General features: G+C 42.5%; 1 protein-coding gene across 2 annotated transcripts in view; it reads left to right on the forward strand.

Annotated features, from left to right (window-relative positions):
• Nucleotides 1-22,682, forward strand: part of rptor (regulatory associated protein of MTOR, complex 1) — a 464,636-nt gene that overhangs the window by 270,699 nt on the left and 171,255 nt on the right. For both annotated transcript variants that reach the window (XM_068058405.1, XM_068058406.1), the window contains exons 14-16: nt 8,535-8,609; nt 15,167-15,232; nt 16,375-16,566. In XM_068058405.1, the coding sequence (XP_067914506.1) occupies nt 8,535-8,609; nt 15,167-15,232; nt 16,375-16,566 (333 nt within the window). The remainder of the gene's footprint in view (nt 1-8,534; nt 8,610-15,166; nt 15,233-16,374; nt 16,567-22,682) is intronic.

Raw genomic sequence — 22,682 nt, forward strand, 5'->3', positions numbered from 1 at the left:
ATGAGAGGGGAATACTTGACAATCTAGTGGTGCGAGACCCCTTGGGGACGAGCGACCATAATCTGATAGAATTCTTCATCAAGATGGAGAGTGACGTCGTTGATTCTGACTCGAGGGTCTTGAATCTTAGTAAAGGAAACTGCAAAGGTATGAGGCACGAGTTGACCATGACGGATTGGGAAACGTTACTCAAAGGGATGACGGTGGATAGGCAATGACAAACATTTAAAGAGCGTATGGATGAACTGCAACAATTGTTTATCCTTGTCTGGTGCAAAAGTAAAACGGGGAAGGTAGCCAAACCATGGCTTACAAGGGAAGTTAGAGGTAGCAGTAGATCCAAGGAAGAGGCAGATAAATTTGCCAGGAAAAACAACAGACCTGAGGATTGTGAGCAGTTTAGAATTCAGCAAAGGAGGACCAAGGGATTGGTTAAGAAGGGGAAAGTAGAGTACGAGAGCAAGCTTGTGGGGAACATAAAAACTGACTGTAAAAGTTTCTATAGGTATGTGAAAAGAAAAAGATTGGTGAAGACAAATGTAGGTCCTTTACAGTCAGAAACAGGGGAATTTATTATTGGGAATAAAGAAATGGTTGACCAACTAATTGCATACTTTGATTCTGTCTTCACAAAGGAGGGCACAAATATCATACCAGAAATGTTGGGGAACACAGGGTTTAGTGAGAGAGAGGAACTGAAAGAAATCAGTTTTCATAGAGAAATGGTGTTGGGGAGATTGATGGCTGATAAATCCCCAGGGCCTGATGGTATGCATCCCAGAGTACTTAAAGAAGTGGCCCTAGAAATGGTGGATGCATTGGTGGTCATCTTCCAAGATTCTATAGACTCTGAAACAGTTCCTACAGATTGGAGGGTAGCTAATGTAACCCCACTATTTAAAAAGGGAGGTAGAGAGAAAGCAGGGAATTCTAGACCAGTTAGCCTGACGTCGGTAGTGGGGAAAATTCTAGAGTCCATTATCAAAGATTTTATAGCAGTGCACTTGGAGAACAGTGGTAGAATTGGGCAGAGTCAGCATGGATTTATGGAAGGCAAAACATGCCTGACAAACCTACTAGAATTCTTCGAGGATGTAACTAGTAGAGTTGATGAGGGGGAGCCAGTGGATGTGGTTTATTTGGACTTTCAGAAGGCTTTCGACAAAGTCCCACATAAGAGATTAGCATGTAAAATTAAAGTGCATGGGATTGGGGGTAGTGTATTGCGATGGATAGAAAATTGGTCGGCGGACAGGAAACAAAGAGTGGGGATAAATGGGTCTTTTTCTGAATGGCAGGCAGTGACTAGTGGGTTACCGCAAGGATCGGTGCTGGGACCCCAGCTATTCACAATATATATTAATGATTTAGATGAGGGTTACTAAATGTAATATCTCCAAATTTGCAGTTGACACAAAACTGGGTGGGAGGGTGAGTTGTGAGGAGGATGCAGAGAGGCTTCAGGGTGATTTGGCCAAGTTGAGTGAGTGGGCTAATGCATGGCAGATGCAGTATAATGTGGATAAATGTGAGGTTATCCACTTTTGTAGCAAAAACAGGAAGGCAGATTATTATCTGAACGGCTATAAACTGAGAGAGGGGAATATGCAGCGAGACCTGGGTGTTCTTGTACACCAGTCGCTGAAGGTAAGTATGCAGGTGCAACAGGCAGTAAAAAAGGCAAATGGTGTGTTGGCCTTCATATTGAGGGGATTCGAGTACTGAAGCAGGGATGTCTTGCGCCAATTATACAGGGCCTTGGTGAGACCACACCTGGAATATTGTGTGCAGATTTGGTCTCCTTATCTGAGGAAGGATGTTCTTGCTATCGAAGGAGTGCAGCGAAAGTTTACCAGACTGATTCCTGGGATGGCGGGACTGACCTATGAGGAGAGATTGAGTCGATTAGGATTATATTTGCTGGAGTTCAGAAGAGTGAGGGGGGGATCTCATAGAAACCTATAAAATTCTAACAGGACTTGACAGGGTAGATGCAGGAAGGATATTCCCGATAGTGGGGGAGTCCAGAACCAGGGGTCATAGTCTAAGGATACGGGGTAAACCTTTCAGGACTGAGATGAGGAGAAATTTCTTCACCCAGAGAGTGGTGAGCCTGTGGAATTCACTACCACAGAAAGCAGTTGAGGCCAAAACATTGTATGTTTTCAAAAAGGAGTTAGATATAGCCCTTGGGTCTAAAGGGATCAAAGGGTGGAGCAAAAGCAGGAACAGGCTACTGAGTTGGATGATCAGCCATGATCATAATGAATGGTGGAGCAGGCTCGAAGGGCTGAATGGCCTACTCCTGCTCCTATTTTCTATGTTTCTATGTTTACACTTGTCCATCTCCTAACTGTTTAGATACCAGCATTGCTGGACACTTTGGGGTGTGTGCAGTGCCCTGAGGGTATGATTAAGGGGAGCAAAATGGGAAATACTGCAGTGTGGTGTTAGATTTCAATTTATTTTTCTTCTTACAATACCTAGCATATGAACAAAATTTATTTTCAAGCTTGCTTTTAGCCAACACTTTTAATTTTATAAAGTTAGATGTAGGTAATATGCAATTAGACTTTCATCATTTGTTTTATTATCTGTAGGGGTAAAGACATTGCAGTGCCGATCATCGATGTCCCTAAAACATATCCTCGTATTTTAAGTAAAACAACTAATTTTATATTAAAAGTCTGCTATCTTTAAAATATATTTGAATTTTAAGACTTAAAATTCTGATTGTGATAAAGAAGCCAGAAGAGTGACTATAGTTGTTTTATCTGCTTTTCCTGCAGACAGCAGAAATCTCTGCTATTTAAATAATGTATTAGGTCGTGACTTAGGTTTGAATGATGTAGGTACCTTTTATATTTGGTTCAAACTGGTGTCGATAAGTCATGCCCTTGGTTCACTTTGGCTGCAGTTACTAATCTGAAGCTAGTATCTCCCACTGCAGTGCGTGTTGAGCACTGTTAACGTTGGAGTCTAATGTATGCATGCTTCCCACACCCCAGCAGCTAAGTTTTAATATTGAGAGGGGGAGTAGCAGCTTCAGCTTTCTCATTTAAATAAAAAAAATTACTATAAAGTTCCAAAATGTACAATAGGTCACCTAGACACTTAAAATAAAGCTTTGCAGCAGACTAAAGTTGTACTGCAGCTAACTCGAGTTCAAAGTGGTGTAATACTCGGACAAAGTCTTGTTTCATTCGGCTTTAGTGCACTTAAGCATTGGCTTGGGATCGCGCACCCAATTCATCCTGTCGCTTTGCGCCTTGATCTGCACCCAAAACCGCTTTGCCTTGAAACAGCATTATAAATGCAAAAGTTGCTTAGATAAAATTGCTTTTTAAAAAAAAAAGTCACTTCATTTTTGAGAGCAAAATTCACATTGTTTGAACAATGTGACACAGTGGCGCAGTGGTTAGCACCGCAGCCTCACAGCTCCAGGGACCCGGGTTCAATTCTGGGTACTGTCTGTGTGGAGTTTGCAGGTTCTCCCTTTGTCTGCGTGGGTTTCCTCCGGGTGCTCCGGTTTCCTCCCACCGCCAAAGACTTGCAGGTGATAGGTAAATTGGCTGTCATAAATTGCCCCTAGTGTAGGTAGGTGGTAGGGCATATGGGATTACTGTGGGGTTAGTATAGATGGGTGGTTGTTGGTTGGCACAGACTCGGTGGGCCGAAGGGCCTGTTTCAGTGCTGTATCTCTAAATAAAAAAAAAAGTGACATTTCTTTAAGCAGTCTTGAGACCTATTTCTAAAGGAGAATTGAGCCGTGTCCTTTCCCTTTTTGAGGTAAGTTTCTGTGTCACTGCTGCCTGACAGTATTATGATGTTGTCCACTAATACTGATGAACAGTGCAATATCATGCAATGTCCTTGCATATTGCTCTGCTGACCTAATCGGCTATATGTTGTGTTTTGCAAGCAATTTCTTACATCCTGTATTAGTGGTAGCCAAGCACTCTCACTTCTGAGTCAAAAGATTGTGGGTTCAAGTCTCACTCCAGGGCTTGAGCACAAAAATCTAGGCTGACACTCCATTGCAGTACTGAGGGAATGCTGCAGTATTGGAGGTGCTGTCTTTCAGATGAGCTGTTAAACCAAGGCCTTGTCTGCTCTGTCAGGTGGACGTAAAAGATCCCATAGCACAATTTTGAAGAGCAGGGGAGTTATCCCCGATGCCCTGGACAAATTTATCCCTCAGTCAACATCACAAAAAACAGATTATCTGGTCATTATCACATTGCTGTTTGTGGGAGCTTGCTGTGCACAAATTGACTGCCACGTTTCCTACTTTACAAAAGTAACTGCACTTCAAAAATCCTTTACTGGCTGCAAAGTACTTGGGATGTCCTGAAATTGTGAAAAGTGCTAAATAATGCAAGGATTCTACAGCATACCCATGGAGAAAACGTGGAGTCACTTTCTATATGAATGTAACCTGCCCTTTCATATATTTTGTGAATTACCTTTGAAAGATTACCTTGTACTTGTATAAACATGCGTCTTCATTCTCATTCTCCATACAGTGTAATTCAAATAAGTAATCTTTAATGTAATTGACTTTTTGACACCTACACTGCAATGGGCCTCTTGCTCTGCATTGCATGAAATCACAACCCTCAGGAGCTCTAATTTGTTTTCTATATTGTTAACTTGAGCAGCTCACCACCACCTTCTCAAGGGCAATTAGGGATGGGCAATAAACGCTGGCCTGGCCAGCGACGCCCAAATCCCATGATACAGTCAAGAACATATTGTCATGGATGTGGTAAGGTTGATATTTGCTTTCTTTGTATGGGTGTGGGAGAAAAACATTCTTTGAATGTAGGGGTGGAATTAGGAAGTTATGTCCATTTTGCCGATTTCAATTTACTCTCAAATTTCCAACCAGTCTCATTAGCATACACCAGAATGTAAAGTGCTGCATCTATTGTTGGGGCCTGAGGAAAAGTTGGCACTCATGCCATTTATTCCTCCTTTAGTATTGAAGTTTCAAATCGTCGAACAATCTTTGGTGTACATTAGGTGGCAAAGCATGTTTAAGAAGTCAATATCATGGAAGCATTTGCATTTTTAATTTTTAACTGAAGCCATAAAATACATCCATAGAAGCTGAAGATACAGAGCCTGCCTCTGAGGTTAAATAATTTTTAAAAATCACAATGAAAGCAGAAAAATTATGCTGCTTTCTGCTGTACCTAAAATTCTAGGCTTAATTTTAATCCCATTTAAACCAGTGTAGTTGCTGGAAATTTGCATGTACGGCTCTAGGCTTCAGCAAAGCCATTATAATGAGCTGAGATGCGTTTGGGCACCAGGAATGATAGATGGGTGTAAATTTGGGCCTAGCATAATTATGTATATAAAATAGATGGGGAGAACACCTACTCAGCCTTCAGTTCTGAATTTCACAGCAATCACACCTTCTATTTGGGGTTCCTTTCAGTTCACTACCGACTGCTACTAAGTATTGCAAAGCGCTAATTGTCTGCTTCAATAACAAGGCCCTTATTACTGGCTAACATCAAGCATGGGTGTGGGCTGGGCTATTGACTACTGACATTGGAAATTTCTTAGGTGCCAGTATAAATTGATTCAGTCTCTTTGCCAGATGACAACAATAAGCTTCAAATCACCTTGATACTTGCATTTTTAAATATAAGATAATGTGTTTGATTTCTGCTGGAAATACAGATGTGCTTGGAGATATTGTAGTGGTAATCAAACAGTTCATATCTTTCCATGGGAGTATTTTTCCTTGTTAAATTGTTCCATTAGGATTTGGCTTTCTGTATCCTTTAAAGGGTATGGGCTTGAGTTTTGGGTGAGTCTAAAAAGCTATCCAGATCATCCATGTCATTGAGTGCTCTAAGTGGAGCCTCTGGTGTTCAAATCTATGAAGTCCATTCTTGCCTCATCTTTTGAGACTATGTATTTCAAGTAATATCAAGTTTTTAAACCTATTTGTGTTTACATTAAGGATATCGTGGCACATTATTTTGCCTTTGTGCGGATCTATCAGCAGCATTCACCTGAAAAAATAATCTATCAGAGTCTCAAGGTCTCCAGAATATGGTTTCACTTTCTGTAGAGTTTGAAATTTTTTACTAGTGCAGGTTACTTTCAGTTAACAGATGAACTGTATCCCATGGAATTGGGGCAAGAAGACTTGCTGCAAAAACCCATTCACAAAGAATTAGGCCACTCAGCCTTCAGAACAAAACTCAGAGCACACGAGCTAAAGTATAAAGGACAATCCAAACTCTCTTGTATTCTTCCAAGACTTTTTGCTTTTTGGGGCGTTGGAGGGCAAGGAGATTAAAGAGTTGGTGATAGGCAAAGTGTTTCAATGTACAAATCAAAATTACAGCCGTGGTACAGAGGAGCCTTTGGTGCTAAGCCTTACTTATAAAATCATTATTTGTATCTGAACCTTAGAGAATCTCTTTCTTTGTGGAAATTTTGAACTTGTGTAAGCTAATCGTGACCTTGATTGATAATCTTGTATGTTTAGCGAGCATAATCTCTGAGCATAAACTGAGTTTTGAAAATGGAAATAAGCAAAATAAATATTAAATGTAATTTAATTAATAATTGAAATGTAATGTTATTCCAAATTGATAGTTTTTGAAATGAGACATCGGATGGTAGGGACAATTTTTTTCATAAGGTCTAACTTATTTTTTTCCTCAAAAGCAATAACTGATTTAGACTGCTCAATATCTGACCTGGACTGCTCAATATCTAATCTTTGTCCCTGTAATGTTTAGCAACATTTTCGCCTGTAAATCATCTTGACTTTAGGCCATGTTGCTTTGTACTATTTAGGTAGTGGCATTATTGAGTTCTTATTTAGTTGGTACTTGTTGGGATTGAGGGGGGGGGGTGGGGTAGGCAGTGTTATTTATTTTTAGCTGGGAAAGCAGGGAAATTAGTTTTCAGTCCTTTATATCCGTTTATGTATTTATTTATGCTAATTATTAACTAACTGTTGTGAACATTGGGCAGACACGAAATGATCTATGCCCTTGAAGTCCTTGCCAACAGCAGAGCAGATATAAAGTGAAGCTGTTCACACTTTAAATTATTTTCACAATCTGCCGTCTGATTTTTCTTTATTTTAACTTTTTATAAAATGTTATGAATGTAATGAGGACGACCAGAGTTGCTATACGAGCTAACGTATCTATAAAAGCTGATTATTATAATCACTGCTTGAAATGTTTAAGGAAAAATAAATACTTAGTTGGGAAACATCTTTAACTGTATTTTGCATTATGGTTTATGCCCACTGGTTTTGTTCCTCTTTTTAATGTACAGTAGTAAGAATCTTGCGCCTCCATTCCTCAGCTTCATATTTTAAACATTTGTGCTATTTTTCGTTAAATAAGCAATGAAGTTCAAGAACATGAAAAATGCACCTCCAGTGATGTGGGGACCCATAGGTAGTTCAAAGTGATTTCTCTGATTCAGCACCTTTAATCACATAAAAATTATGCATTGTACCTTAAATGAGTTGCGTTATTCACTGTGCCCATTGTGGCTGTGGCTTGAACCTTGTTATATCTCAGTAAAGGCCTGCTACCCGACCCGAACCCGATGGGTAGCCAAGTGCTGGAAAATGGGATTAGAATAGTTAGGTGCTTGATGGCCGGCACAGACACGATGGGCTGAAGGTCCTGTTTCTGTGCTGTATGACTCTATGACATGTGTCGAGTTTGGGTTGGGTCGGGCCAGATCCGGGTCGGACACACACAGTACGTATTACAATTTGCTCCTGCTGGGAAGTTGAGTTTAGTAAGTGTCAAAAGTTGAAAAGCCTACCTGAGCTGGGAGTCCGGGACGTCAAAGAGGGAAACCGAGTCTGCGCAGTGAGCAAGTGAGCATATCTATGATGTCCTCACTTGTGCTGCAGCTTCCTGCAGGTTTGGAATCGGAAGGTAGGTAATGTGAACATTCTGGTCGGGTCGGGCGCAGGAAAAAATGGAGGGGCTCGGGTCCAATGTAGTTCTGGTCGGGTTTTTTTTTCCTGACCTGAGCAGGCCTTTATATCTCAGTGCTCGATCGCTGTAAGCGAATAATCTAAAATTCTGTGGCAATAACTCATTAGTTTGACGTGATTGTCAAGATAAACATTGCCCAATATTCCTTGCAACTTCATGAAACATAATTGTACTTCCACTGGTCTAGTTTATTACATTTAACACTATAGCTTATTCATAGACATCAGGGATTTTATGATGAGCATCCTATGATTTGACAAAGTTGCATTGGTATCTGATAAAATGTTTAAAAAAGAACATGAGTACTAATAGCCTTCCAAAATAAACAGTCATGATCGTTTCTCTCTCTCAGCACTTGTGGGAACAAATCTCTCACTTGTGTAGAAGGCTGTTAAATAGCTTGTGCACAGCACTCCTGTAACAAACAAGAGAAAATCTTGATAACTGCTTATGGTTATAACTAAGCAATAGCTTTATCACACTAGAATTGTTTTGTGCTTATACCTAATAATGCAACTTACTATTTTTCAGTCTTGCCAGGCTGACTTGGTGAAAGACAATGGTCACAAGTACTTCCTTTCTGTTTTAGCAGACCCATACATGCCGGTGAGTTATACTCTATATTGAAAAGCAACACTTTCCTTTTTTTTAAATTGAGCATTCTAGGGAGAACAGGCACTTTGAAGCAAGCAGTGCTTCCTTCTTAAGTTTTCAAGTCTTGTGTATTGTGCAACAAGAACATCAGACTAAACGTGTGGCCTCAGGACATTGCATATCCAAATCATTAAGTCCACAGGGCAAATAAATGGTGATTTGCTCAAAAAAACACTTATATAAGTTAGCAATCAAATACGCATTTGAATAATTATAAATAAATCAAAAGTAGCCGTAAGTAAAAAAAAAAAGAGCTTACATTTAGATTGTGCCTCTCAAGCCAATGGATCGCTTTTGAAATGCACTTAATTACGTAAATGCAAGTGGTAGCCAAATTGTGCAAAGCAAGGTCCAATAAACAACAATCAGAAATACCCAAATAATTTGCTTTTGTTGGTATTGGTTGAGGGATAAATGTTGGAAAGGACACCAGTAGAAATCCCCAGCTCTTTTTCCATTTTAAAAAATTTATTCATGGGATGTGGACGTCGCTGGCCAGGCCAGCATTTATTGCCCATCCCTAATTGCCCTTGTGAAGGTGGGCCTGAGCTGCCTTCTTGAACCGCTGCAGTCCATGTGGCATAGGTACACCCACAGTGCTGTTAGGAAGGGAGTTCCCGGATTTTGACCCAGCGACAGTGAAGAAATGATATATTTCCAAGTCAGGAAGGTGTGTGACTTGGAGGGGAACTTGCAGGTGGTGGTGTTCCCATGCATCTGCTGCCCTTGTCCTTCTAGTTGGTAGAGGTCGTGGGTTTGGAAGGTGCTGTCTAAGGAGCCTAGGTACGTTGCTGCAGTGCATCTTGTCGATGGCACACACTGCTGCCACTGTGCGTCGGTGGTGGAGGGAGTGAATGTTTGTGGATGGGGTGCCAATCAAGTGGGCTGCTTTGTCCTGGAAGGTGTCGAGCTTCTTGAGTGTTGTTGGAGCTGCACCCATCCAGGCATGTGGAGGGTATTCCATCACACTCCTGACTTGTGCCTTGTAGATGGTGGACAGGCTTTGGGGAGTCAGGAAATGAGTTACTCACTGCAGGATCTTAGCCTCTGAACTGCTCTTGTAGCCACGGTATTTATATGGCAACTCCAGTTCAGTTTCTGGTCAATGGTAGCCCCTAGGATGTTGATAGTGGGGGATTCAGCGATCGCAATGCCATTGAATGTCAAGAGGAGATGGTTAGATTCTTTCTTGTCGGAGATGGTCATTGCCTGTTAAGAGACTGTTAACTAAGGTAGAAGCCCATGGAGTTGAGGGCAAATTATTGACATGGTTAGGAAGTTGGTTGAGTGGTAGGCGACAGAGAGTGGGGAGAATGGGTAAGTACTCTGGCCGAATGGGACTAGTGGTGTCCCACAAGGAGCTGTGTTGGGGCCTCAATTATTCACATTATTCATTAACGATGGATGATGGCATAGTAAGTTATATATCCAAATTTGCCGATGATACTAAGTTAGGCGGCATTGTGGACAGTCTAGATGATAGCATAAAATTGCAGAGATATTGACAGGCTAGGTGAGTAGGCAAAACTGTGGCAGATGGATTTCAATGCAGGCAAGTGTGAGATTATCCATTTTGGACCAAAAAAGGATCAAGCAGGGTACTTTCTAAATGGGAGGAGGTTAAGTACAGTGGATGTCCAAAGAGACTTGGGGGTTCAGGCGCATAGATCTTTAAAATGCCACGAGCAAGTGCAGAAAATAATCAAAAAGGCTAATGGAATGCTCGCCTTTATATCTAGAGGATTGGAGTATAAAGACACAAAGGTTATGCTGCAGCTGTAGAAAACCCTGGTTAGACCCCACTTGGAGTACTGTGAGCAATTCTAGGCACCACACCTTAGGAAGGATATATTGGCTTTGGAGGGAGTGCAACGTAGGTTTACAAGAATGATACCTGGACTACAAGGGTTAAGTTACGAGGAGAGATTACACAAATTAGGCCTGTTTTCGCTGGAATTTAGAAAGTTAAGGGGTGATCTGATTGAAGTCTTCAAGATATTAACAGGAAAAGACAGGCTAGATAAAGATAAACTATTTCCACTGGTTGGAGATTCTAAAATTAGGGGGCATAGTCTAAAAATTAGGACCAAACCATTCAGGAAAGATGTTAGGAAACACTTCTTCATGCAAAAGGTGGTAGAGGTTTGGAACACTCTCCCATAAATAGCAGTTGAAGCTAGAACAGTTGTTAATTTTATTAAGCAAAGATATTAAGGGATATGGGCCAAAGGCAGGTATACGGAGTAAGGTCGCGGATCAGCTATGATCTCATTGAATGACGGGACAGGCTCAAGGGGCTGAATGGCCTATTCCTGTTCCTATCTTCCTATGCCTGGCACTTGTGTGGTGCGAATGTTACTTCCCACTTATCAGCCCAAGCCTGAATATTGTCCAAGTCTTGCTGCATTTCTACACGGGCTGCTTCAGTATCTGAGGAGTTGCGAATGGTGCTGAACATTTTGCAATCATCAGCGAACATCCCCACTTCTGACCTTATGATTGAAGGAAGGTCGTTGACGAAGCAGCTGAAGATGGTTGGGCCTAGGACACTACTGAGGAACTCCTGCAGCGATGTCCTGGAGCTGAGATGATTGACCTCCAACAACCACAACCATCTTCCTTTGTGCTTGGTATGAATCCAACCAACGGAGAGTTTTCCCCCTGATTCCCATTGACTTCAGTTTTACTAGGGCTCCTTGATGCCATGCTCGGTCAAATGTTGCCTTGATTTCAATGGCAGTCACTCTCACCTCACCTCTTGAGTTCAACTCTTTTGTCCATGTTTGAACCAAGGCCGTAATGAGGTCAGGAGCTGAGTGGCCCTGGCGGAACCCAAACTGAGCATCGCTAGTAGGTTATTGCTAAGCAAGTGCCGCTTGATGGAAGGTGTCATCAACCATGCCATCACTTTACTGATGATTGCGAGCAGGCTGATGGGGTGGTAATTGGCCGGGTTGGACTTGTCCTGCTGTTTTTTTTCGTGTACAGGCCATACCTGGGCAATGTTCCACATTGCAGGGTATATGCCAGTGTTGTAGCTATACTGGAACAGCTTGGCTAGGGGCGTAGCTAGTTCTGGAGCACAGGTCTCCAGTACTATTGCCGGAATATTGTCAGGGCCCATAGCCTTTGCTGTATCCAATGCCTTCAGTCGTTTCTTGATATCATGCAGATTGAATCGAATTGGCTGAAGTCTGGCATCTGTGATGCTGGGGACTTGAGGAGGCCGAGATGGATCATCAACTTGGCACTTCTGTCTGAAGATTATTGCACATGCGTCAGCCTTATCTTTCACACTGATGTGCTGGGCTCCTCCATCATTGAGGATGGGGATATTTGTGGAGCCACCTGCTCCAGTTAGTTGTTTAAATTGTCCACCATCGTTCACGGCTGGATGTGGCAGGACTGCAGAGCTTGGATCTGATCCGTTGGTTATTGGATCGCTTAGCTCTGTCTATCGCATGCTGCTTACGCAGTTTGGCACGCAGATAGTCCTGTGTTGTAGCTTCACCAGGTTGACACTTCATTTTGAGGTATGTCTGGTGCTGCTCCTGGCATGCCCTCCTGCACACTTCATTGAATCACGGTTGGTCTCCTGGCTTGATGGTAATGGTAGAGTGGGGGATATGCCGAGCCATGAGGTTATAGATTGTGGTTGAGTACAATTCTGCTGCTGCTGATGGCCCACAGCGCCTCATGGATGCCCAGTTTTGCATTGCTGGATCTGTTCGAAATCTATCCCATTTAGCACGGTGTTAGTGCCACATAACACAATGGACGGTATCCTCAATGTGCAGGCGGGACATTGTCTCAACAAGGACTGTGCGGTGGTCACTCCTACCAATACAGTCATGGACAGATGCATCTGCGGCAGGCAGATTGGTGAGGGCGACGTCAAGTATGTTTTTCCCTCTTGTTGGTTCCCCCACCACCTGCTGCAGACCCAGTTTAACAGCTGTGTCCTTTAGGACTCGAGCAGCTCGGTCAGTAGTGTTGCTACCGAGCCACGCCTGGTGATGGACATTGAAGTTCCTTACCCAGGGTACATTCTGTGCCGTTGCCACCCTCAGAACTTCCTCCAAGTGCTGTTCAACATGGAGGAGTGCTGACTCATCTGCTGAGGGAGGGTGGTCGGTGGTAATCAGCAGGAGGTTTCCTTGCCCATGTTTGACCTGATGCCATGAGACTTCATGGGATCCGGAGTCAATGTTGAGGACTCCCAGGGCAACTCCCTCCCGACTGTGTACCACTGCCACCACCTCTGCTGGGTCTGTCTTGCCAGTGGGACAGGACATACCCGGGAATGGTGATGGCAGTGTCTGGGACATTGTCAGGTATGATTCTGTGAATATCACTATGTTAGGCTGTTGCTTGACTAGTCTGTGGGACAGCTGTCCCAACTTTGGCACAAGCCCTCAGGAGAGGAGAACTTTGCAGGGTCGACGGGGCTTGGTTTGCCATTGTCACTTCCAATGCCTAGGTCGATGCCGGGTGGTCTGTCCGGTTTCATTATTTTTCATTGACTTCGTAACGGTTAGGTACAACTGAGTGGCTTGCTCGGGCATTTCAGAGGGCATGTAAGAGTCAACCACATTGCTGTGGGTCTGGATTCGCATGTAGGCCAGACCAGGTAAGGACAGCGGATTTCCTTCCCTAAAGGACATTAGTGAACCAGATGGGTTTTTTATAACAATTCCAGATTTATTAATTGAATTCAAATGCCACCTTCTGTGGTGGGATTTGAACCCATGTCCCCAGAGCAGTACCCTGGGTTACTAGTCCAGTGACAATATCACTACACCACGGCCTCACCTTTGTGCTATCTGATCCTTTCCATTCACCTCAGAGGGTAGACTAGGCTCCAGTATTATAATTCATCCAAAAGCTGGCTCTTAGCACTCAGTCATCACTGCATTGGGATGTCAGTCTAGATAATGTAGTCATGTTTTTGGAATGGGGTTTGGGCAAAACTCTGGTAAATGGAGTTCACTCTGGGAAAGTGTGAAGTCATCCACTTTGGATCTGAGAAAACAAATCTGAATATTTTGTTAATGGTGAGAGACTAGGAACTGTAGAAAAGCAAAGGGATTTGGGTGTCCGTGTACATAAATCACTAATACACAGGCACCAGAATGATGAGGGTGCTAAAAGGGTTTAATTATGAGGGCAGGTTGCTTAAACTTGGTGGTGGTTCTCCTGAGTTTAGAAGGTTGAGGGTGATCCTATCGAGGTGTTTAAAATGATGAAGGGATTCGATAGGGTAGATACAGAGGGTCTATTTCTTCTGGTGTGCTAATCAAGAACAAAGGAGCACAAGCTCTGAACTAGAGCCAGGCCATTTAGGAGCAAAATCAAGAAGCTTTTTCTTTTACTTAGGGTAGTGAAAATCTCTAAACGACTGTGACTGCTGAGTCAATGTTTTTTTTAAGACAGAGATTGATAGATTTTTGTTATGTAAAGGTATCAAGGGACATGGAGCAAAGGCAGATAAGTGGAATTGAGGTACAGATCAGCCATAATCTAACTGAATGGCAGAACATGTTTGAAGAGCTGAATGGCCTATTCCTGTTCCCAGCTTGCATTTCTATTTAACCCACAATGTCGTGTCTGAGGTGAATGTGCTCCAGTTGGGCCAGTTGACACCTTTTCATTATTATTCATAATTAAATAGCAGAATCTATGGCAAGAGCAGCAGATGCATGGTAACACTACAACCTGCAAGTTCCGCTCCAAGCCCCACACCATCCTGACTTGTAACTATATCGCCCGTTCCTTCTCTGTCGTTGGGTCAAAATCCTGGAACTCCCTTCCTTACAGCACTGTGGGTGTACCTACCCCACATGGACTGCAGCAGTTCAAGAACGCAGATCACCACTACCTTCTCGAGAGCAAATGGGGATGGCCAATAAATACTGGCCTCGCCAGCGACACCCACATCCCAGGACCAAATACAAAAAAAAATGTGGGAAGGAGTGTTGTTTGGAGCTACTGAGGTGCTACTGCTGGCAGAATGGTGTAATTGCAGCTTGACAGGTGTGCACAAGTAATTGCCCTTGTAAGTCTGTCACAGGATTTTAAAATGGGAGACGCAAGTATGAATTAAACATGACAACAGGAAATATGGTTTTGTAGAGTATGATTCCTCTGGTGAGTCTAGAACTAGAGACCACAGTCTTAGAATTAGGAGTCAGCCATTTAGGACTGAGATGAAGAGAAATTTCTTCAGTCAAAGAGTTGACTATCTTTTTAATTTTCTATGCGAGAGACCTGTGGATTGCAGTCATTGACTATGTTCAAGACAGAGATCGATAGATATTTGGATACTAAGGGATATAAGGGAAGATTGAGCTGAGGTAGAAGATCAGCCATGATCATATTGAATGGTGAAGCCCGCTTGAATAGCCTACTCCTGTTCCTTATATTCTTATGCAAGCTTCACATATGATGTACTGAATTTCACCATTGCTGTTTTATGTAGCTGTGCTAATTCGAGATTTTTTTGTGTCCAGGCTGAGCACAGAACAATGGCAGCTTTTATTTTAGCTGTCATTGTCAATAGCTACAATACAGGACAGGTAAGTAGCATTTTATATCTTTATTTGCTACATATTACATTTTATGTATTCATTAATTAAATGTCATAGCTGTTAACCAGTGAGGAGAAAGTTAGATGTTTGTTTTCCTTTTTCAGTTGGTGATTTTCTACTTTTGCTAAATTTTAGTTATTCAATCATTTTAGGAAAAAAGATTTCTCTCAATTTCAAGCTTTCCCTCAGTCAAATTATGCATTTTTAAAAATAAGACACGGGAATTCTTGACTGCTTCTCACAGACGCACCAAAAATCTCTAAATTTTATCATATAAGAAACCCATTGAAAACATAATTTCGCTGCTACATTTGGCTGCCACATCCTCCCTGGCATTTTGCACAGCATGATGCATCCTGCCTATTACTGCTCTGGACTCTGGATACAACCCTCTTTATCCCCATGTTAAGTGCATCCTGCCCCCTGTGCACATCAAGATAAAATTTGTATTAAATGTGTCTGACATATTTGAGATGAAACCGAGTGGGACTTCCCTGGGCTCCTCGCTGTACTCTGCCCTTGAGCACTGTGTCACACTAGAAAATTCTAATAGGGTCCAGTATTTGGCTGGAGTTACTGGGAATGTGCTCATCAGGCCCATGTATTAATCTGCCCTGATATGCCGTGGGCTGTGATGTTGCTGCTAGCTTCATCCCCATGGCCTGTGCTGAGTGAAGCTGGTAGCCCTTATGCAGCATTTTGCCCAGGTATTTCTTGTTCACTTATTTCTCATTTCTAAAACGATTTCAAAGCTTCTATTTTAATTGCATTGGAAAAAGTGAAGTAGAAATACGATAGCAGATGAGTATTGAAGAATTAAATGTAATTTTTTATTTGATGTGAATGTTGTGCATAAAATCAAATTACTTAACATCTTCAAAAGTTATCTGGTACAGTTTCATGCTTACATCACAAAATTCAGGGGTCCAATTTAAGGTTGCTACATCTCAGACCTCAGTAGTCCAATCAATACATTAGTTTTAGTTGGTCTTTGGCCATACCAAATTTGAGACTTCAAGGTGAAAACTGCCTATGTGGGCAAGCATAAGTTCATATGACCATTATAAATGAACATCAAGTGTACTAGGAGTTACTACCTAAGACTTTTTTTCCCCCCATATATTTTGTAGGAAGCCTGTTTACAGGGTAACCTGATAGCAATCTGCTTGGAGCAACTGAACGATCCCCATCCTTTACTGCGACAGTGGGTGGCCATTTGCTTGGGGCGTATCTGGCAGAATTTTGATGCTGCTCGCTGGTGTGGTGTAAGAGACATTGCGCATGAGAAATTATACAGTCTTCTCTCAGATCCAATACCTGAGGTAAACTGCTATAAATCTGTTGCTTCTTTCAGTATGGTGATAAGTAACAAAGGAGAAAACAGAGCAAGTCAGAGACACTTTGCCAGTGCCCAGATGATTATAATTTGTATGTTTTGCATTTTGTTGCCAGCTCTTATATTTCATTGCATCAGAATGTGCACATGGTACCATTTTGTTCCAGACCAGAATTTAAGGAAACTCTTGCATGGTTGGGACCTTTTGTTTTCGTTCGTTCATGGGATGTGAGCATCACTGGCAAGGCCAGCATTTGTTGCCCATCCCTAATTACCCTTGAAAATGTGGTGGTAAGCCACCTTGTTCTGTTGCAGTCCATGTGGTGTAGGTACTCCTGCAGTGCTGTTAGGAAGGGAGTTCCAGGGCTTTGACCCAGCGACAGTGAAGGAACGGCGATATAGTTCCAAGTTAAATTGTTATGTGGCTTGGCGGGGAGCTTGCAGGTGTTGGTGTTCCCATGCGTCTACTGCCCTTGTCCTTCCAGGTGGTAGAGGTTGCAGGTTTGAAAGGTGCTGTTGAAGGAGCATTGGTGGTTTGCTGCAATGCATCTTGTTGATACACACTGCTGTCGCTGGTGGAGGGAGTGAATGTTTAAGATGGTGGATGGAGTGCTGATCAGGCGGGCTGCTTTGTTTTGGATGGTGTGGAGCTTCTTGAGTGTTGTTGGAGCTGCAACAAATGACACAATTTGCCACTGAATGGTTTCTTGTTAGATTATTTGCTCAGAAAGATAACCTTTGCTGAATCTTCCATAAATTACCTTTTTTGTGTGGCTATATTCATGGTAAGCCTGACACAAATCAATTCACATTTATCAAATCTGATAACCTTTGTACCTATAACTGCAACTTTTCTATGTGCAGTATACTGACAGTTGTGAAATGAAGCCTCTGTGTAGTGATACATATAACTATTTCACTATTAGCAATCTGTTTCCTGCTGCAATTGAACGAGGTGCAAGCTTTTGCCTGTGTTAGATTGGACCCAAAGTGGCAAGTCAGTACATGTGAAATATTGTGTCCTTCAGTGCACTGTGTCATTGGTAGCAACAGAAACAGCTGTTGCTGATTAACAACATAATATAATCCCATAGGAAATCCCTCAAGGATGCACTGAATGAAGATTTACTATCTTTTGACAGTAAAAAGTGGGCTTTTGATTAACTTTCTAATATATTTTACAATTATTGTTCCAGAGCTGTATCAATCAGTGAAGTCAGAATGAATCAGTAACATCAGATGCTTTCCTGTGGACTAGAATTGAGAGAGACAATATGGCGCCAGATGTTTAATATGTCACCAGTTTAGTAAGACCTATTAGTGCACTTTGGAACATTTCTTTCCTCTGTCTTTCCTCTGCTACTAATTCATGATGAGCTGTAGTTTCCACAAGTGGCAGCTATCCTTTGACATCTTGCTCAAGTGACTATTCTATTCATTTTGTGGGCCTATTGAATATTGCCAGGATAATTCAAAAACGATCCCATGCACACGTTCATTGTCCAATACGCATCACTGAATGCTGATCAAGCATGGAAATGTGACAAAGTTTTTTTGGTCCCTTGGAATGCTGAGGCCAATTGTAGATTCCAGTAGTGGAAAGAAAAAGCAAACTTGTATTTATATGGTACCTTTAATGACCTCAGGACTTCACAGCCAATGATGTACTTTTGAAGTGTGTTTACTGTTGTAGGGAAATGCAGCAGTGAATTGGTACATAGTAAGGTCCCACGAACAGCGATAAAATAAATGACCAGTTTATATGTGGTGTTGCTTGAGGGATGAATATTGGTCAGGACACGAGGAGAACTCCCTTGCTCCTCTTTGAATAGTGCTATAGGATCTTATGGAAGGCCATGGTTTTTGTCTTATGTCTTTGCATAAGAACATAAGAAATAGGAGCAGGAGTAGGCCATTCAGCCCCGCAAGCCTGCCCCACCATTCAATAAGATCATAGCTGATCTGTCCCAGGCCTCAATTCCTCTTTCGGGCCTGCTCCGCATACCCCTCGACGCCCCAAGATTTCAAAAATCTATCTACCTCCTCCTTAAATACATTTAGTGACCTAGCCTCCACAACTCCCTGAGGAAGAGAATTCCAGAGATTCAGCACCCTCTGAGAGAAGAAATTCCTTCGCATGTCAGTTTTAAATGTGTGCCCCCTTATTCTATAACTATGTCCCCTAGTTCGAGATTCCCCCACCAGTGGTAACATATTCTCAACAACTACCCTGTCAAGCCCCCTTAAAATCTTGTATGTTTCAATAAGATCATCTCTCATTCTTCTAAACTCCAATGAATAAAGGCCTAACCTGTTCAGCCGTTCTTGATAAGACAACCCCTTCATCCCAGGAATCAGCCCTGTGAAACTTTTCTGAACTGCCTCCAATGCGAGTATATCCTTCCTTAAATACGGGGACCAAAACTTACGTCGTACTCCAGGTGTGGCCTCACCAACACCCTGTACAGTTGTAACAAGACTTCCCTATTTTTAAACTCTAACCCCCTAGCAATAAAGGCCAAAATTCCAATTGCCTTCCTAATTATTTGCTGCACCTGCATGCTAACTTTTTGTGTTTCATATACAAGAACACCCAGATCCCTCTGTACTGCAGTATTTTGTAGTCTTTCTCCATCTAAGTAATAATCTGCCTTTTTATTCTTCCTACCAAAGTGGATGACCTCACACCTTCCCACATTGAACTCCATCTGTCCAGTTTTTGCCAACTCACTTATATCCCTTTGCAGATTCTTTGTGTCTTCATCACAACATAGGATGCTATGGGAAGCAAGGGAGGAGATTGCTGGGGCTGTGGCAGAGATTTTTGTATCATCGTTAGCCATGGGTGAGGTACCAGAAGACTGGAGGATAGCTAATGTTGTGCCTTTATTTAAGAAGGGCAGCAGGGATAAACCAGGGAACTACAGGCAGGTGAGCCTTACATCAGTGGTGGGAAAGTTATTGGAAGGGCTTCTGAGAGACAGGATTTATATGCATTTGGAAAGGCATGGTCTGATTAGGGATAGTCAGCATGGCTTTGTGCGTGGGAAATCATGTCTCACGAATTTGATTGAGTTTTTCGAGAAGATGACCAAGAGGATTGATGAGGGCAGGGCGGTGGATGTTATCTACATGGACTTTAGCAAGGCCTTTGACAAGGTCCCGCATGGTAGGCTGGTCCCGAAGGTTCGAACACATGGGATCCAGGGTGAGCTAGCAAATTGGATACAAAATTGGCTTGGTGATAGGAGGCAGAGGGTGGTAGTGGAGGGTTGTTTTTCAGATTGGAGACCGGTGACCAGTGGTGTGCCACAGGGATCGGTGCTGGGCCCTCTGTTGTTTATCATATATATTAGTGACTTGTATCTGAATGTAAGGGGCATGATCAGTAAGTTTGCAGATGACACCAAAATTGGTGATATAGTGGACATTGAAGAAGGTTGTCTAAGGTTACAACAGGATATAGATCAACTGGGAAAGTGGGAAAGGGAGTGGCAAATGGAATTTAACACAGACAAGTGTGAAGTGATGCATTTTGGGAAGTTAAACCAGGGCAGGACATATACAGTGAATGGCAGGGCCCTGGGGAGTGCTGTTGGGCAAAGAGACCTTGGGGTGCTAGTACATAGTTCCCTGAAAGTGGCAACACAAGTAGACAGGGTGGTGTAGAAGGCATATGGCATGCTTGCCTTCGTCGGCCGAAGCATTGAGTACAAGAGTTGGGACGTCATGTTACAGTTGTACATAACGTTGGTTAGGCTGCATTTGGAGTACTGTGTGCAGTTCTGGTCGCCGCACTACAGGAAAGATGTGATTAAACTAGAGAGGGTGCAGAAAAGATTCGCAAAGATGTTCCCTAGTTTGGAGGGCTTGAGTTATAAAGAGAGATTGGATAGACTGGGTCTGTTTTCCCTGGAGCGAACGAGGCTGAAAGGGGACATGACAGAGTGTATAAAATTATGAGAGGCATAGATAGGGTAGATAGCCAGAGTCTGTTTCCCATGGTAGGGGTGACTAAAACTAGAGGGCATAGATTTAAGGTGAGAGGGAGGAGGTTTAAAGGGGTAAATGTTTCACACAAAGAATAGTGGGTATCTGGAATGAGCTGCCTGAGGAGGTGGTGGAGGCAGGAACAGTAGCGACATTTAAGAGGCATCTGGACAAGTACTTGAATGAGCAAGGCATAGAGGGATATGGAATTAATGCTGGCAGATGGGATTAGTATAAATAGGCATTATGGTTGGCATGGACGCGATGGGCCGAAGGGCCTGTTTCTGTGATGTACGACTCTATGACTCTGTAACATGCCTTCCCACCTATTTTTGTATCGTCAGCAAATGTGGATAACACTACACTCCAATCATTAATATAGATAGTAAATAGTTGAGGCCCTAGGACCGATCCTTGTGGCACCCCACTAGTTACAGCTTTCCAACCTGAAAAAGACCCATTGACCTTCTATGTGTTGGCCAATCCTCAATCCATGCCAACATGTTACCCCCAATACCCTGAGCTTTTATTTTGTGCAATAAAAGATGGCACTTATGACAGTGTAACATTCTCTCGATATACTGCACAGAAATGTCAGCATAGATTATGTACTCAATTCTTGAGCGAGGCTTGAACCCACAAACATCTGACTCATGGGTGAGAGTGCTACTGATGAGCCAATGCTCACACCTTTAGTCTACAAAAAAGTGAATATTTTTTCACATAACCAGAAAAAAAGCTGAAGTTCATGCATTTATCAATGTGAATTTTGAAAATTTTTAAAAAAGTGTGTACGCTGTTCCTTTTAACATTTAACAAACTCACGTCTGTTACTTTGGAATGTTAAATGTCAGTCGTGGTTCAGTTGGTAGCATTCTCGCCTCTGAGTTGGACACTCCTGTGCTATACTCATCCTTTGGATGAGATATTAATCTGAGGCCCCATCTGCCCCCTCAGGTGGGGGTAAATGACCCCATGGCACTATTTCAGAGAACAGGAGAGAAGTTCTCTCCAGCGTTCTGGTCAATATTTTCCCCTCACTTAGATACATGACTCTGCCTCGTCAGCTAAGTCATTCATGTAGAGTGTAAATAGTGGAGGCCCCAGCACTGATCCTTGCAGCACTCCACTATTCATTGCCTGTCAACTTAAAAATGCATTGTTTATGCCCACTCTTTGCTTTCTGTCTCTTGATCAATCCTCTATCCACGCTAATATATTACCCCCCAACTCCATGAGCCCTTATCTTGCCCCCCCAACATCACTTAAAAATTATCTGATCATTATCCCATTGCTGTTTGTGGGATCTTGCTGTACGCATGTAGGCTGCCACATTTCGTATAACAGTGACTGCACTTCAAAAGCCCTTCATTGGCTGCAAAGTGCTTTGGGATGCAAAGCACTGTATAAATGCAAGTTGTTTTCTTTCTTTACATTTCTGGACTAAAAAATTTAATGCTCTCAGCCCTATGCACATTTCAACCAGCTCATATCGTATACCTGGATTTCCAAAAGGCATTTATTAAGGTGCCACACAAAAGGTTAATAGGCAAGATAAGGGCTCATGGAGTTGGGAGAGTAATATATTAGCGTGCATAGAGGATTGATCAACAGACAGAAAGCAAAGAGTGGGCATAAACAAGGCATTTTCAAGTTGGCAGGCAGTGAATAGTGGAGTGCCGCAAGGATCAGTGCTGGGGCCTCTACTATTTACACTACATTAATGACTTAACTGAAGAGGCAGAGAGTCATGTATCTATTATAAATTGTCACTGGTATAGGTAGGTGGTAGGGAAATATAGGGACAGGTGGGGATGTTTGGTAGGAATATAGGATTAGTATAAAATGGGTGGTTGATGTTCGGCACAGACTCGGTGGGCCGAAGGGCCTGTTTCAGTGCTGTGTCTCTAATCTAAATCTAATCTAAGTTTGCTGATGATACAAAGTTAGGTGGAAAGGTAAGTTGTGGGAGGACACAGAGGCGGCAGAGAGATATAGACAGGTAAATTGACTGGGCAACACGATGGCAGATGGAGTACAATGTAGGGAAGTGTGAAGTTATTCACTTTGGTCACAAGAATAGAAAAGCAAGATTTTTTTTAAAGTTGTGAA

The sequence above is a fragment of the Heterodontus francisci genome, chromosome 26, assembly GCF_036365525.1.
Source record: "Heterodontus francisci isolate sHetFra1 chromosome 26, sHetFra1.hap1, whole genome shotgun sequence".
Lineage (NCBI taxonomy): Eukaryota > Metazoa > Chordata > Chondrichthyes > Heterodontiformes > Heterodontidae > Heterodontus > Heterodontus francisci.